The 14,541-nt window shown below is 42.3% G+C and overlaps 1 protein-coding gene across 9 annotated transcripts; it reads right to left on the reverse strand.

Moving 5' to 3' along the window:
- Positions 1-242: 242 nt before the first annotated feature.
- LOC109874916 (heterogeneous nuclear ribonucleoprotein C) lies at positions 243-5,492 on the reverse strand. 9 transcript variants are annotated; one of them, XR_002252760.2, is made up of 11 exons: positions 5,331-5,475; positions 3,494-3,645; positions 2,796-2,925; positions 2,332-2,597; positions 2,042-2,126; positions 1,874-1,924; positions 1,598-1,755; positions 1,274-1,387; positions 958-1,094; positions 627-854; positions 243-462 (listed from the first exon to the last, which is right to left on the reverse strand). XR_002252760.2 is itself a non-coding variant. In XM_020466979.2 (10 exons), the coding sequence occupies exons 3-10, from the start codon at positions 2,852-2,854 to the stop codon at positions 756-758; spliced, it is 957 nt and encodes a 318-aa protein (XP_020322568.1). In that variant the 5' UTR covers positions 2,855-2,925; positions 3,494-3,645; positions 5,331-5,476; the 3' UTR covers positions 243-755. The 9 variants fall into 9 exon arrangements, 7 of the variants coding, with proteins under 7 accessions (XP_020322568.1, XP_020322567.1, XP_031666502.1 ...); XR_004206408.1 differs by lacking the exon at positions 2,796-2,925 and having other exon boundaries at positions 5,331-5,487; XM_020466979.2 differs by having other exon boundaries at positions 243-854; positions 2,054-2,126; positions 5,331-5,476.
- Between the last annotated feature and the right edge of the window lie 9,049 nt (positions 5,493-14,541).

Below are 14,541 nucleotides of genomic sequence, written 5' to 3' on the forward strand. Positions count from 1 at the left end.
AATTTCAGACATAGCTTACCAAAGTTGAGGCATTTTGTAGCCAAAAACATGCCATTGCATTCTTTCAACATGAATTGCTCAAAGCCCAGAAATAGGCAGTTTGTCTCCAATAGATGCATACTAAACATGAAGCTCATTATTGGATTTCAAGGAGAGGACCATTGTTTGAGTCTAAGTGTAACCATGATAAAGCACTTGTGGGGCCAGTCATGACATCCAAACAAAGTAACCTCTCCAAATAGTGGTGGTAAAAAGCATTAATCAGAGTATTTAATTGCAATTTATTACAGTACAACTCAGTATAAAAATAATAACATGAATATAAGGAACATACATACTCAGGTGGGCCCGTTTCTTCAAACCTTAACCCAATCTTTAAAGTTGTCATCTCTTGATTAGTAATGCCAATGTGGTGATTTGACTTGTGGCTCAGGTCAGAGAATAAACAGCCATTTCTGCTCTCTGCTGGTCAAAAAAAAGGAACAGCAGCACAGCAAATCACATTACTGCTTGCTACCTACAGCTAGTTCCAATGTAATTGGCTGCAGGACAATGCTACATGTATAACAATGATAGGAGGGGGCTGAAATGGGGACAAACTAAATTGCGTCAAGAAAAAAATATACCTGTGGGACAATGGAAGGGTGGTAGTGGGGGCAGGTGTGACATTTCATAGTGTGGGAATTAAAATAGGAGTCGGAGGTCCCACTGGAAGTTGTGGATGTGTTTGTCTGTACAAGTGTGCGTCCGTCTGTCTATGAATCCTCATCTCCGTTGACACTGTCACCATCGTCTCCATCCACATGTTCTCCTTCCTCCTCCTCCTCGTCATCATCCCTGTCTTGACTCTTTACCTGAGAGACCAACGATTGATTAGGTGGTGAGTACAAACAATCCAATAAGCATAAATACACCACCATTCATCTTTTGCAGCATCATGACATTTCTCCCCCCCACCTCTTCTAGCAGGTCCCCCTCCTCAGAGTCGTTGAGCTCCTGGTTCTCCCTCTCCCTCTTGATGCTCTCCTCCTTCTTGTTGCTGGAGTGCTGCAGTGAGGACACCGCTCCAGGTTCAGGCTTGGCACCTTTCCCTTCTGCCCAGAGAAACAGGTCAAACCAGACAGATAAAAAGGCGTCAAAGAAAGTTGAAGATGAAATCCATCTGTGTATACAAGTCTGCTGAATACGGAGATACATAAACAGTACAAACTAGCTCATGAATGTGTTTGTTAAACTTTGAACACATGATTCAGATGACCCTCCTGCACCCTACCTGACTTCTTGCCGTGGTCCTTCTCCATGCGGCCTAGGCTCTCCAGCAGGTAGTCTACTTTGTGTTTAATCAGCGTCAGCTCCTTCTTGATGGTCTGCAGGTCATCTGTTTTCACTGAGAGAGGAAGCGGGAGAAGAAATGTTTTAGAGAGCTTTTTTGACCACACTGCCCAATGAAGCTGTTTAACAACTGTCATCAACCACGTGATTCATCTTAAGCATTGACAGCATGTACTGCACCAGAGTGCTGTAACTCTGCTAGTGCGCAAGTGTATTACGAGTAGTATGTCAGTTGAGTGGTTAGAGCAGAGGGCTGGGTACTAACTTGTTCTTGATGCCCTCTGGCTGCTCTTGGAGGAGAAACTGGCCTTGGTGCGGCGGCTACCCCCTCCAGTCATGCTGACCCGCGGGCGCTTGGATGGGATCACTGCTCGGGACAGGGGTGGAGGAGGAGGGGGCACGCGGGACGGGTACGAGTACACTCTGAGAATAGAGTAATGAATGAACCAACTTTTTAATTTACTCTAATTCCTCTTGCATATTAAGTTTATTTAACTTGAGCTAAAACAGGATATGGGAACAGACAAAGCACTGGGCTCACCGGTCATAGTAATCTCTCTGGAAGTCGTAGTCCAGATCAAATGTGGGACTGCTGTGGGGAGAAAATTAGTGGTCAAAAAAAGATACATGCATGCAGTGGAAGAGGCAGAGGAGGAAAGACACCGTGTTCATATTTTAATATTAGATATTTAAAAACGTGGTTCTTTACATTGAATCGGACCTGTACATGTCTCCCGCAGAGCGCTTTGTGGTCTTTGACCTGTGGGGTTTAGGTTCTCCGGCCAAGTTAATGTCTGAGGAAGAGAGGACAGAGTCAGTCTTGGAAATACAATCTTTATCCATATTCAGTAGTCACAAAGAGCCACCTTTAAAAACAGTTATCCTCCAAACAGGCAAGATGCTATACCCTAAAATGTCAGTTTTGTTCATTACCCAAAGAACCCGGAGGCCAATTTGAGGCATTGCTCACCAGCTCCAGAAGCTGGCTTTAGTTCTTACCCAGCACCTGTCCCACGATCATGCGTCCGTCCTCACCCCCTACGGCAGCCCGGGCGCATCTCTCGTTGACGAACTGGACGAAGGCAAAGCCCTTGTGCACAGAACAGCCCACGATCTTGCCATACTTGCTGAAGATGGCCTCCACGTCAGTCTTGGTGACCAGTAGCGTGTTGAGGTTTCCGATGAAGACCCGGGAGTTGAGCGAGCGAGGGTCTGTCTTGTTGGTCACATTGCTGGCCATCAGGGCGCTGGTGGTGGGGGACCGACTGGTGGAGACAGATAATCTCAATTATCAACTGTGTCACTGCAAGAACACTACTCAACCATATTTTTATATAAATAACAGAGTGGCAGGGAATGTTCCTAATAAAACACTGTTGTTGACCTTATTCAGGTCCTATATCAAGAGCATCACCAAGACATCAAAAATAGTTTTGAAGCATCTTATGCTCCAGCCCTGTCACCTCCACAAATGATTTGTTTTATGATTGTGTAGCATCTTAAAAAGTCTCCAGATGTCCATGTGTTGGTAGTATAGTAATTATCCTTAATATCGGTGGTACATCTTCTCTGGTGCAAATCCAGACGGTCCTACTGTAAAAAAGACCCTGAATAAGCAGCAATAATCAGACAACACCCATCACAATATACAAAAACACCATTACGTCATACTTGTGGCTGTACATCACACTTCAATTGATATACAAACCAAAACTCACTCAATACAATTTATTTTTTACAAATAAATGGATGCACATGAGTGTCCACTGACTGTTCAGACAACAGGATATTAGAATGGTGTGGAGGGGGCAATATGCAGGTTTTGGAGCAGGGTTTGTTTTATATTGCCTGAATTGCAAATCTGGGCAGGGGTCACAGTTAACAAGCATCTAAGAGTAGGAAAGATGTCACGCAACAGGACCAGGCTAATATTTAGCGCTCTAAGCCTACGGGCAGGGAAAGGCACGTGTGTACAAATTAGAAATTTGGTGCTCATAATATTAGTGGCACATGTGGTAATTTGTGGAAGGCTAATACGCAAAGGAGGTTGGGCACAATTGGACATTGGGGAGTGAGAATCTCAATGGCACCGCATACAACCAGTGTGTCAAAAAAGTACGTGTTAATAACAACCAATGGGGGTTAAATAACAATCACTCACTCCATAGCGTCTTTGTGCACGGCGGTCGTCTGTCAGTTCTTTGACACTGAGGGCAAGGCCAGTGTGTGCGGGCAGGTGTCTTGGGTGCTCTCAGCAAAAACTACAACTCCAGCATCACCCTCGGAATGCAGAACTTCACCCCACGACTTATACTGAGGCGGGCGACAGAGATCACACCTCAGTGACATTGTACAGGGTTATTAGTCTTACCTGGTTGGTTTAGTTCATAGTTATGTGTCAAATACAGAGGAAAAACAGGGTTATTGGCATCCTATAGAGGACAAATGATGTAAGACTAGGAGCAGCCTAGCCAATCAGAGATGCAATAGTACTTGTAGTTGCACATTATGCAAATGAATCAACATGTTGATAGATTGTGTTATGGTTCAGGCATCCATTACAGGGATAAGTCATAGTAGATAATGTGGTAATCACTGACAAGACATTTCAGATGTACCATAAGAGTAGTCATTTGTGATGCACACAGGGAAATAACATTAGGATGTTGTTTTGCATGAACATTTGGAGTTGCTAAAAGGTAGTACTACGCCTACTTTGAGGACTTCACAAGCAGTGTATGTTCTGCACAGGGGCCACCAGAACACTCACGCTGCTTATGGGCCTACAGCAGCACCGCATGAGGTGGTGTGTGGGAGGCGGGAGCTGTGCACTGCAGAGTTCAATGTCCCGACTCATTTTATAGAACTCAAGTGTGCAGATATGATAGAAGTGAAGATAAAAATGACAGTGTACTAGGCATGCACCACAGAGGAGACCAGACTAAAACTTGATTAGTAGCCTAATGATGAGTGACATCTAACAAGCTAATCAATCAGTGCTGGGGTCTCTGGCAGGGAGAGGCCTGAGGCACAGCACCACAACTCTGAACATTCGTGATTCACCACCTGACTTCCAAAGTAAATGCTAGTAGCTAGAATCGCTTTTGAATGGCACTTACTGATAACTTTAACACTTGTTTAGACGTTGATTAAATCAGGTTCATTAAAAACAACACAATTTTACCAGCCCACACCGTGCCAAGGCAGCCTAAATAACCTCAATCTGCACCATCGAGCTAACTAGTAGTCAAAGACTATATAGTATTATATTAGATAAACCTAGCTAGTTTTATATTGCTTTTGGGTCTAGCAAAGAGACTGAGCAAGGACAAAGTACATAACTGCATCATTCATAAAGTAACTTTTAATTAGTGTAACAAAAATAACAAATGTCTGTCGTCGGTCACATTAATTCTACGGTTATGAACCTAAAATAACATGAATCTTTTCGCTAACAATGGACAACCAGCATTTCTTGCAGAAAAAAAAACAATTCCCGCAAAAATAGCGTTCCTGTACCAGTCGGACTCCAAAACCAGCTAATCACAAAAAAAAAAATAACACCACAAGCCTAAACGTATGTGCAACATGTTATGGATATCTAACAACAAAAATTGTCAAAATTGAAATAAATTCAACAAGGTTAGCACGCTAGAGATAAAATCCACAAGGTTAGCTTACATGTTAGCCAACCAGCAAAGTTAACACATAGAACTGCAGCCGTGTTGTAGTTATCGTCCACAAAGAAAGCAGTCTTCGCAGTTATTGTCTTAAAAAGCTCTGCTTATTACAACTCAGTTTGCAAGACAACAAAAGCTGGCAAAAACTGTATAAAAAGTAATGGGATCCTGCTAGCTAGGCTGTTGTTGGGCCAACATCTACCTAGCTTTAAGAAATGGAACCATTAATGAGTTAGCTAGCCGCTCGCTCAAATAGAAAAATACATAAAAAAGTTAATTTCCAAAGATACTGCAAAGTCAGAGGAAAAAAATACTCACCGGGAGCTTAAATATTTAAATGGCTTATATTTCAGCTAAATCAGTCATTAGTGCTAGTTCTACGGTCGTCTTCTTGAGGCTAAAATAAGCTGTTTTCAACCCTGCACGAAATGGCGCAGCACCCAACAAAGGGGAGGTAGCCAAGACTCCTTCTTCTACTTCGGTATAATGGCGTTCGCAAATTTTGTTAATGCATGCTGCCACCTACTGTGCGGTAGTGTGTATTGAATCACCTTACCTTTTGTGACGCAAAAGGGAAAAACTTGCACCACCAAGTAACCATACACATATGTCACTATTTAATCAATAAAATCACTACCCTATTCCACTACTTTCCTCCTAACTGATTCTACACCAGGCTTACAGCCTGGGAGGAGGGGAGTCACAGGACACCCCCACAATTGACGCAGTTTTTCCACCGATACTACACATTCCTTTGTCCCATGCCCTCCTGCACACTTCTCACATCTCGGAATCTCCCTCCTACACACTTCTGCAACATGACCATAAACTAGGCATCTGAAAATCTTAGTGGGTTCGGCACAAATGCGCTCCCTGGATAACTGACATATCCTAACATGACTTTATCAGGTAAAAAGGACAGTGTAAAATATGGGTTGTTTATGAATTCGAAGGACCAATAAAAAAAATTAGGCCGGTAGCAACCACCACTAGGTGCCCGTTCAGAACAAGAGAAAGCAGTTGTTCCAGTTCAAGGATTTAATGAAGATCCACATGTAACGGATGTGAAACGGCTAGCTTAATAGCGTTTCAATCAGTGACGTCACTTGCTCTGAGACATTGAAGTAGTAGTTCCCCTTGCTCTGCAAGGTCCGCGGCTTTTGTGGAGCGATGCTTCGTGGGTCCCTGGTTCGCGCCCGGGTATGGGCGAGGGGACGGTCTGAGGTTATACTGTTACACACACACAACACCACTCTCTCTGATACTAATTGAGGTTCTGTAATGAAAAGAGGAGAACTTAGGCTATGGCACAGCATGGGAAAATATATGCCTATTTGCATGCATTTGCATGTCAACAACTAAACAGGCTATGTGGACCCAAAAACATGCTAGATGCACAAGGAACAGAGCAAGGAATAGAGCCATGTAGAAATATCTACACATTTTAAAACATAAGCATGAGCGATCTACATCTGAAAATAGCCTAGCACCACAGACAAAATGCTAACACATGCTAATCGCTAATACGCATGCTAAATAGTAATGCATTCTGGATGACAATGCTAACGCTAGCAGGAGTACGCAAGCTAGCAAGTGTAACACAAATAGTACATATTTACAACAGACACTATTTAGCTCCAAACAACAAGACATCAGGATTTTGGCATTTACATTTAGCTGCACGCACAATAACATCAGCAAGAAAAGCAATTTCTTCTAAGCAGGTAAAATAAGCAGGAGAAAAACAGGTTGATCATCTTAATGGAAACTATACACTGCCTGAGGCCCTGCCTGGTCGGATATTACCTTAAATTCTGGGAAAGAAGGCTGCTTATTGGCTAATAAAATTATGATGATTGGCGTGAACTTATTCCAATAGGAAATCCAAAAGAAAGTTGGGGTCTTGGAAAGGTGATGACCTGGCCGTTTTAACAGACAGACAATGTCTTTTCAGTTTTTACAACGCCCGCCACCAGGTCTGCATCTCACTAAATAGCGGGCATCGAGGACAAGATCATTTTAAATTTCAGTTGCTCCACCTCAACACTTAACACCACTCTAGTAATCACTCCTTTCAAAGGTGCCCTGCTCCGGAGAGCAAGTCACAGGTCTTGTCCCTAATCGCGTGACACAAAGCACCCTTTCCCTCTGGATGGAAGAAGTCCTCTTCAAGCTACCTTCACCTATTTTAACAGTACACAACTTTGTTTTTATCCAGCCTGAGACCACATATGGATCAGCCAAAACGCAGTGATCCACTTTCTCCAAAAATGTCACTCCCTCTAGGCCCAAATCATCCTTTGCATGATCATCAGGGCAAGGCTCGGATTCTGAGGTCTTCGACGAAAACCTGCCACCACAGGTAATTCATCCTCACTATTGTCAGGTTCACTTTCTGAGCCATCAGAGACAGCAGAATATGGTTTTTACTTGGCGCCATTCTTCCTCAACACACATCTTCCCTCTGCAGAACTCAAGTCCTTCTGTTCATCTGATTTAGAATTCCTCACAATCAAATGTCGACCGCATTATCTACCAAGGGAATTCTCTTCGATTATAATCACAGCCGTATATATTACCCCCCAAGCAGACACATCGATGGCTCTGAACAAACTTTATTTGACTCTTTGCAAACTGGAATCCACATATCCTGAGGCTGCATTCATTGTAGCTGGGGATTTTAACAAGGCTAATCTGAAAACAAGACTCCCTAAATTTATCAGCATATCGATTGCGCAACCAGGGCTGGTAAAACCTTGGATCATTGCTATTCTAACTTCCGCGACGCATATAAGGCCCTCCCCCGCCCTCCTTTTGGAAAAGCTGACCACAACTCAATTTTGTTGCTCCCTGCCTACAGACAGAAGCTAAAACAAGAAGCTCCCGCGCTGAGGTCTGTTCAACGCTGGTCCGACCAATCTGATTCCACGCTCCAAGACTGCTTCCATCACGTGGACTGGGATATGTTTCGTATTGCGTCAAACAACAACATTGACGAATACGCTGATTCGGTAAGTGAGTTGTTGGGGAATAATCAGAATTGGTTGGTAACATAGGTAAGATGTTTTATATTCATCATATGTTTGTAAGTTACTTCTCATCAGAATGTTATTTTTGTATAATACTGTGGCGGGGTTGCAGTATCTGTTCTATGTCATGACTAAGTTGCTTGGGCCGGAGAGAGGGGAGAGGTCAAGCGTGTATCTCTTGGCTCCACAATGTCTGTGTGCCAGTCAGTGTGTCTCTGTGATCTTGTCAAGATAGGATGGATTTGATATATGCCTGTTGATATGGAGGATTGGTTTATGGTTCTGAGTTTGAGAAAATAACATAGTTTAGGAGACAAAGCTGAACGATAAATTATGCCTATGCTGTCTGGATATGTGTGTCTTTGCTATAAACAATGTAACAATGTGTGAGGGACTCTCTCAGAGAATTCATTGATAGACACTGAATTGATCTGAGAGTCACAGGGTTGTGATAGAGCTCATATAATTAAAGATGGACTTTGTGATAACTAACTCTGACTTGTGTGTGGTTTGCTCTCATGATTTGGTAAATAGAGAAATTTCCACGACATTTGGCGACGAGGAGGGGATGTGAATCTTCACTCGGCGACTGTTCCTGACGATCTAGGTAAATAAATCGCGCACGAGGGATCCCCTAAACTTGGGATCTCAGGGAAACCTCACTTCGGGAACGAAGCAGATGGACCAACCTTTGATCTAGGAGGAAGCGAGCCGAGTGGATACCACATCTCGAACTGAGTTTTATTAAAGAAAAAGGTGAGTAATTATGCCTGTTACGTATACTCTGAGCGCAAATTCCTTTGTAAGGAAGGCACCTTGGCGGCGTAAGCAGGGCCGGGGGACTGTGTATTCTAGGTGAAACACGGCACTTGGTGAAGCCCTATTGGAAGAAGGACCTCATTCTGTGCGTCTGTGTGATTGTCTAAGTGACCCTCAGAGGTGGTGAATTCCAATTATTTTAAATGTGCTAGCCAGGTATGCCCTGGGTTACTCTGTGTGAGTATTTTGTTATGGCATCACTAGGTAATAGTTGTCGGACCGTTCTGTGTGAGCGGGGTAGGGTTGACTCTGTGTGGGCAAACCTTTTTATGTTCTGATGTTCTGTGTGGACGTCTGACCAGTTCTGTGTGAACATCTGACCAATCCTGTGTGGGTGATCCTTAAAGTTCTGTGTGAGTACCTAAGATTTCTTAAGTTTTATATGGATTCTGTGAATTATTTGAAATTATGATAAATTGTATGTGTGTAAAATCAATTACTAGAGATTTGATAAAGTAATGCTGAGAATGATTAGATACAATTTAAACCACCCATTGGTAGACATACGTAGGTTTTCAGTTGGTATCTTAAATGGATAATTTGATAAAGATGAAGTTTTTAAGCACTATTAAAATAATCTACAAAATCTGGGAAATTGAGCTCTAGAAACTGATTAGAGTGTGTCCACTTTTGGTTATCTTACCCTAACGATGTAACTATAAATTATATTATAATATAATATAACTACATATTGGATTATCTCCGTCTGGGTGAAACATTTGAAATTTAACTGCCCTTAAGGTCTGAACATGTTATATTTTTTCTTCCCAGTATGAGAGAAGTTGCGGGATTTATTGAATAAAACTGAATAAAGTTAGAGAGAATTAAGGGGGAATCTCGATGTAATTTATTTATAATGTCGTACAAAGCCTAAGATTTTCCATCAAACTAATTATCATTGCATGATTAATGTGATGTAGTAAAGTAATTGAAATACGTTGCATAAGTAAACATAATCTACTTTTATTAAAAGGCGCAATATCTGTTTCCTAGTCATTAACTGTCGATTTTATTCTTTGATTGCTAATATATTCATTTGGAATTTGAGAATCATAGCTGGAGTAACGTTTGTACTATTAAAATTGGGCTATTATTCTTCTGGGAATTGCCGATAGTGACGTGTTTTGATTTTACTTGTAAAATGGGTTTATTTGCGGAGAATCTTAATTTTTTCCACATAGCATTAGTGGTTCAGTGGTAGAATTCTCGACTGCCACGCGGGAGGCCGTGGTTCCGTTCCCAGTCATTACACTGACTGAATACTGAGTTTTTGATTGTAAATAATCTATGTGTATGTTTTGCCTGGAAAGTTATGGTCGCTAGTGTTTGTATAAGATATAAACTGAACGTTTTAATAGCTTGTCTGTTTCAAATTGATAGAAGGGATAAATTGAACGTTTTCAATAGATTGTTTAGGTTAAATTGATAGACTAATTCAACTTAAAATAATAACGAAGCGAATTCTGATGCAAGACGATATCTGTTCACTAAATTATCTGCTGGAATAATGTATTGAGAATTGAGTCGTATTTAAATTACTGTATCAATAGAGAAGACAGTTACCTAAGTTAAAGAAATTCTGAATAATAGCGGGGAGAGGATGGCGATAGGAAGTGATTACCGAAATGATTTTCATTCTTATAGATTGACTGACGCATGTTATAATTTTGGTGCTGCGTGTGTTATTTTTAAAGAAATAGGATACATTTCATAAGTGTGAAAAGCAAAGAGAAGAGGAAGTTATAAAGTTTGGGTTTTAATCTTAAAATAGAGGTAAGGAAAACGTTGAAATGAGAGGGGTTATATTTTTGCCCACCGGGGGAAAAAGAAATAGGAGAGTTAAGGTGAAAGTTGTGAGTGAGTAGGACATTGTGAGAACAGATTCTGATGGTTATTGATTCTTGGTTTGATTGTTTAAGTAACACCAGTTAATTTGAGCAGGAAAGTTCATGTAGTCTAACATTATAGTATGTTTCCATTATGTGGAACAATGTCAGGTCATTAAAGGGGATTGCTGGATTGAGTAGTATGAGAATAAATTTGTTTTGATTTTTACGCTGATGAGACAGTGCCAACTTTTGAAAGATTTTAGATTTGTAAAAAAAAAAATCAGGATTGGTTTTTACTAAATTTATATCAACAGGTTGAAATTATTAGATTTCTGATTAAAAGTTTTTTTAGGAGTTGATTTAACTTAATTAAACATTGTATCATACATATACATTGATTTGATTAAAACTTATGATTAATAATTTGAGATACAGTGGAATTATCATTAGGTTTGGTTTATAGTTCACGTTTGAGTTTCTGAATCGATGTAGTGTAATGAATACTAACTAAGTGTTTTTGTGTTTTCTCCGGGAAAATTGATATTTCACTGTCTCTCTCTGGAATGTTTCCAGGGACTATACTCTTGGGGAGAGTGAGTGAAATTGAGGGTAGTAGCTATTCCCTCCGCAAGGCAATCAAACAAGCTAAGCATCAGTATAGAGACAAAGTAGAATCGCAATGCAACGGCTCAGACACAAGAGGTATGTGGCAGGGTCTACAGTCAATCACGGATTACAAAAAGAAAACCAGCCCAGTCACGGACCAGGATGTCTTGCTCCCAGGCAGACTAAATAACTTTTGTGCCCGCTTTGAGGACAATACAGTGCCACTGACACGGCCCGCAACCAAAACATGCAGACTCTCCTTCACTGCAGCCGAGGTGAGTAAAACATTTAAACGTGTTAACCCTCGCTAGGCTGCAGACCCAGACGGCATCCCCAGCCGCGCCCTCAGAGCATGCGCAGACCAGCTGGCTGGTGTGTTTACGGACATATTCAATCAATCCTTATCCTAGTCTGCTGTTCCCACATGCTTCAAGACGGCCACCATTGTTCTTGTTCCCAAGAAAGCTAAGGTAACTGAGCTAAACGACTACCGCCCCGTAGCACTCACTTCCGTCATCATGAAGTGCTTTGAGAGACTAGTCAAGGACCATATCACCTCCACCCTACCTGACACCCTAGACCCACTCCAATTTGCTTACCACCCAAATAGGTCCACAGACAATGCAATCTCAACCACACTGCACACTGCCCTAACCCATCTGGACAAGAGGAATACCTATGTGAGAATGCTGTTCATCGACTACAGCTCAGCATTTAACACCATAGTACCCTCCAAACTCGTCATCAAGCTCGAGACCCTGGGTCTCGACCCCGCCCTGTGCAACTGGGTACTGGATTTCCTGACGGGCCCCCAGGTGGTGAGGGTAGGTAACAACATCTCCACCCCGCTGATGCTCAACACTGGGGCCCCACAAGGGTGCGTTCTGAGCCCTCTCCTGTACTCCCTGTTCACCCACGACTGCGTGGCCACGCACGCCTCCAACTCAATCATCAAGTTTGCGGACGACACAACAGTGGTAGGCTTGATTACCAACAACGACGAGACGGCCTACAGGGAGGAGGTGAGGGCCCTCGGAGTGTGGTGTCAGGAAAATAACCTCACACTCAACGTCAACAAAACTAAGGAGATGATTGTGGACTTCAGGAAACAGCAGAGGGAACACCTCCCTATCAACATCGATGGGACAGTAGTGGAGAGGGTAGTAAGTTTTAAGTTCCTCGGCGTACACATCACAGACAAACTGAATTGGTCCACCCACACAGACAGCATCGTGAAGAAGGCGCAGCAGCGCCTCTTCAACCTCAGGAGGCTGAAGAAATTTGGCCTATCACCAAAAGCACTCACAAACTTCTACAGATGCACAATCGAGAGCATCCTGTCGGGCTGAATCACCGCCTGGTACGGCAACTGCTCCGCCCACAACCGTAAGGCTCTCCAGAGGGTAGTGAGGTCTGCACAACGCATCACAGGGGGCAAACTACCTGCCCTCCAGGACACCTACACCACCCGATGTCACAGGAAGGCCATAAAGATCATCAAGGACAACAACCACCCGAGCCACTGCCTGTTCACCCCGCTATCATCCAGAAGGCGAGGTCAGTACAGATGCATCAAAGCTGGGACCGAGAATTGATGGGAATTGATGGGAATTGATGTAAAATATATCACTAGCCACTTTAAACAATGCTACTTAATATAATGTTTACATACCCTACATTATTCATCTCATATGTATACGTATATACTGTACTCTATATCATCTACTGCATCTTTATGTAATACATGTATCACTAGCCACTTTAAACTATGCCACTTTGTTTACATACTCATCTCATATGTATATACTGTACTCGATACCATCTACTGCATCTTGCCTATGCCGCTCTGTACCATCACTCATTCATATATCTTTATGTACATATTCTTTATCCCTTTACAGTTGTGTGTATAAGGTAGTAGTTTTGGAATTGTTAGTTAGATTACTTGTTGGTTGTTACTGCATTGTCGGAACTAGAAGCACAAGCATTTCGCTACACTCGCATTACCATCTGCTAACCATGTGTATGTGACAAATACATTTGATTTGATTTGATTTGCAGTCGAATCTTCTCCTTCTTCCTTGCTGTCCATAACCACATCTATCCGTTCACCACACTCTTGCTGTGCCTTCATCCGCTGTATTGCTTGCAGAGCACGCAGTGATGGCTTTTTTTTCCCAAAACCCAACTTCCGTTTCCTAGCCCAATTTACAAGTCTGGCTATCTCTGGCCTCTCCATGCTTCCCGACCCTAGATCAATAACATACCTAGCAACGCACAACCAACTCACTCCGCCATTTTCTCATCACTTCTCCCCCCGGAAGCCAAGACTTGTATGAACTCCGCCTTAAGGCATCCGCATGATTTCCAGCAGAAACGGTTCGAAAGAGTTCTTGCATATGTTATGAAATTATTTTGTGAAGAGCTTCATTTTAGAGAAAGGTACGTTTTTTTCGGCTGTTTGGCACACATTTTTTGGGGAGGCAAGCCGAAGTAGGTAGCTGAAGTCTACGCCCCTTCGTCGGTGATTGGTCAACAGTAGGGATTCTTCAATAAAGTTTGTTGTTATTCAACGAGAGACAACTCACTTTCATGCACATTTTTAATTGAGAAATACTGCACCAAACATCTTAGTTAGATGTATAATTGAGCAACTAAGATCTCCTCTGCCAAAACGTCAAAATTAATGACAGATTTCTAGAGTTATCTTAGAATAATTCTGACTATTTTGAGGCTACGGTGTCTCAAAATGGACAAACTGTAATATTGCCGCTGTTTTCCACACTAAGGTCTTTTAAGGGAAAAGGCAAGCACACTTTTTTGGTTCACCTAGCCGAAAACAGCACCTCAAGAGGAAAAATGAACAGTTTAGGTTTCCATAGCCGCAGGCAGAACAGTTGAAACTGGAACAGCGGCAAGACCAGGTGGACTGGGGACAGCAAGGAGTCATCATGCCAGGTAGTCCTGACGCATGGTCCTAGGGCTCAAGTCCTCCGAGAGAGAGAAAGAGAGAATTAGAGAGAGCATACTTAAATTCACACAGGGCACCGGATAAGACCCCCATTCGGAGTCAGTGTCACTGTGAAAGAAAATGTTCAGTTAGAATAGTTTCACATATGAGCCCTGTATCAACAGGTATAATAAACAGATATATATATAGAGTACAGGGAACATAAGGTTGAATATATTATTATGACCTGCTAGATCTACTGTCTCTTTTATATTATGACATTACATGAACCTGTC

Source organism: Oncorhynchus kisutch, linkage group LG30, assembly GCF_002021735.2.
Source record: "Oncorhynchus kisutch isolate 150728-3 linkage group LG30, Okis_V2, whole genome shotgun sequence".
Lineage (NCBI taxonomy): Eukaryota > Metazoa > Chordata > Actinopteri > Salmoniformes > Salmonidae > Oncorhynchus > Oncorhynchus kisutch.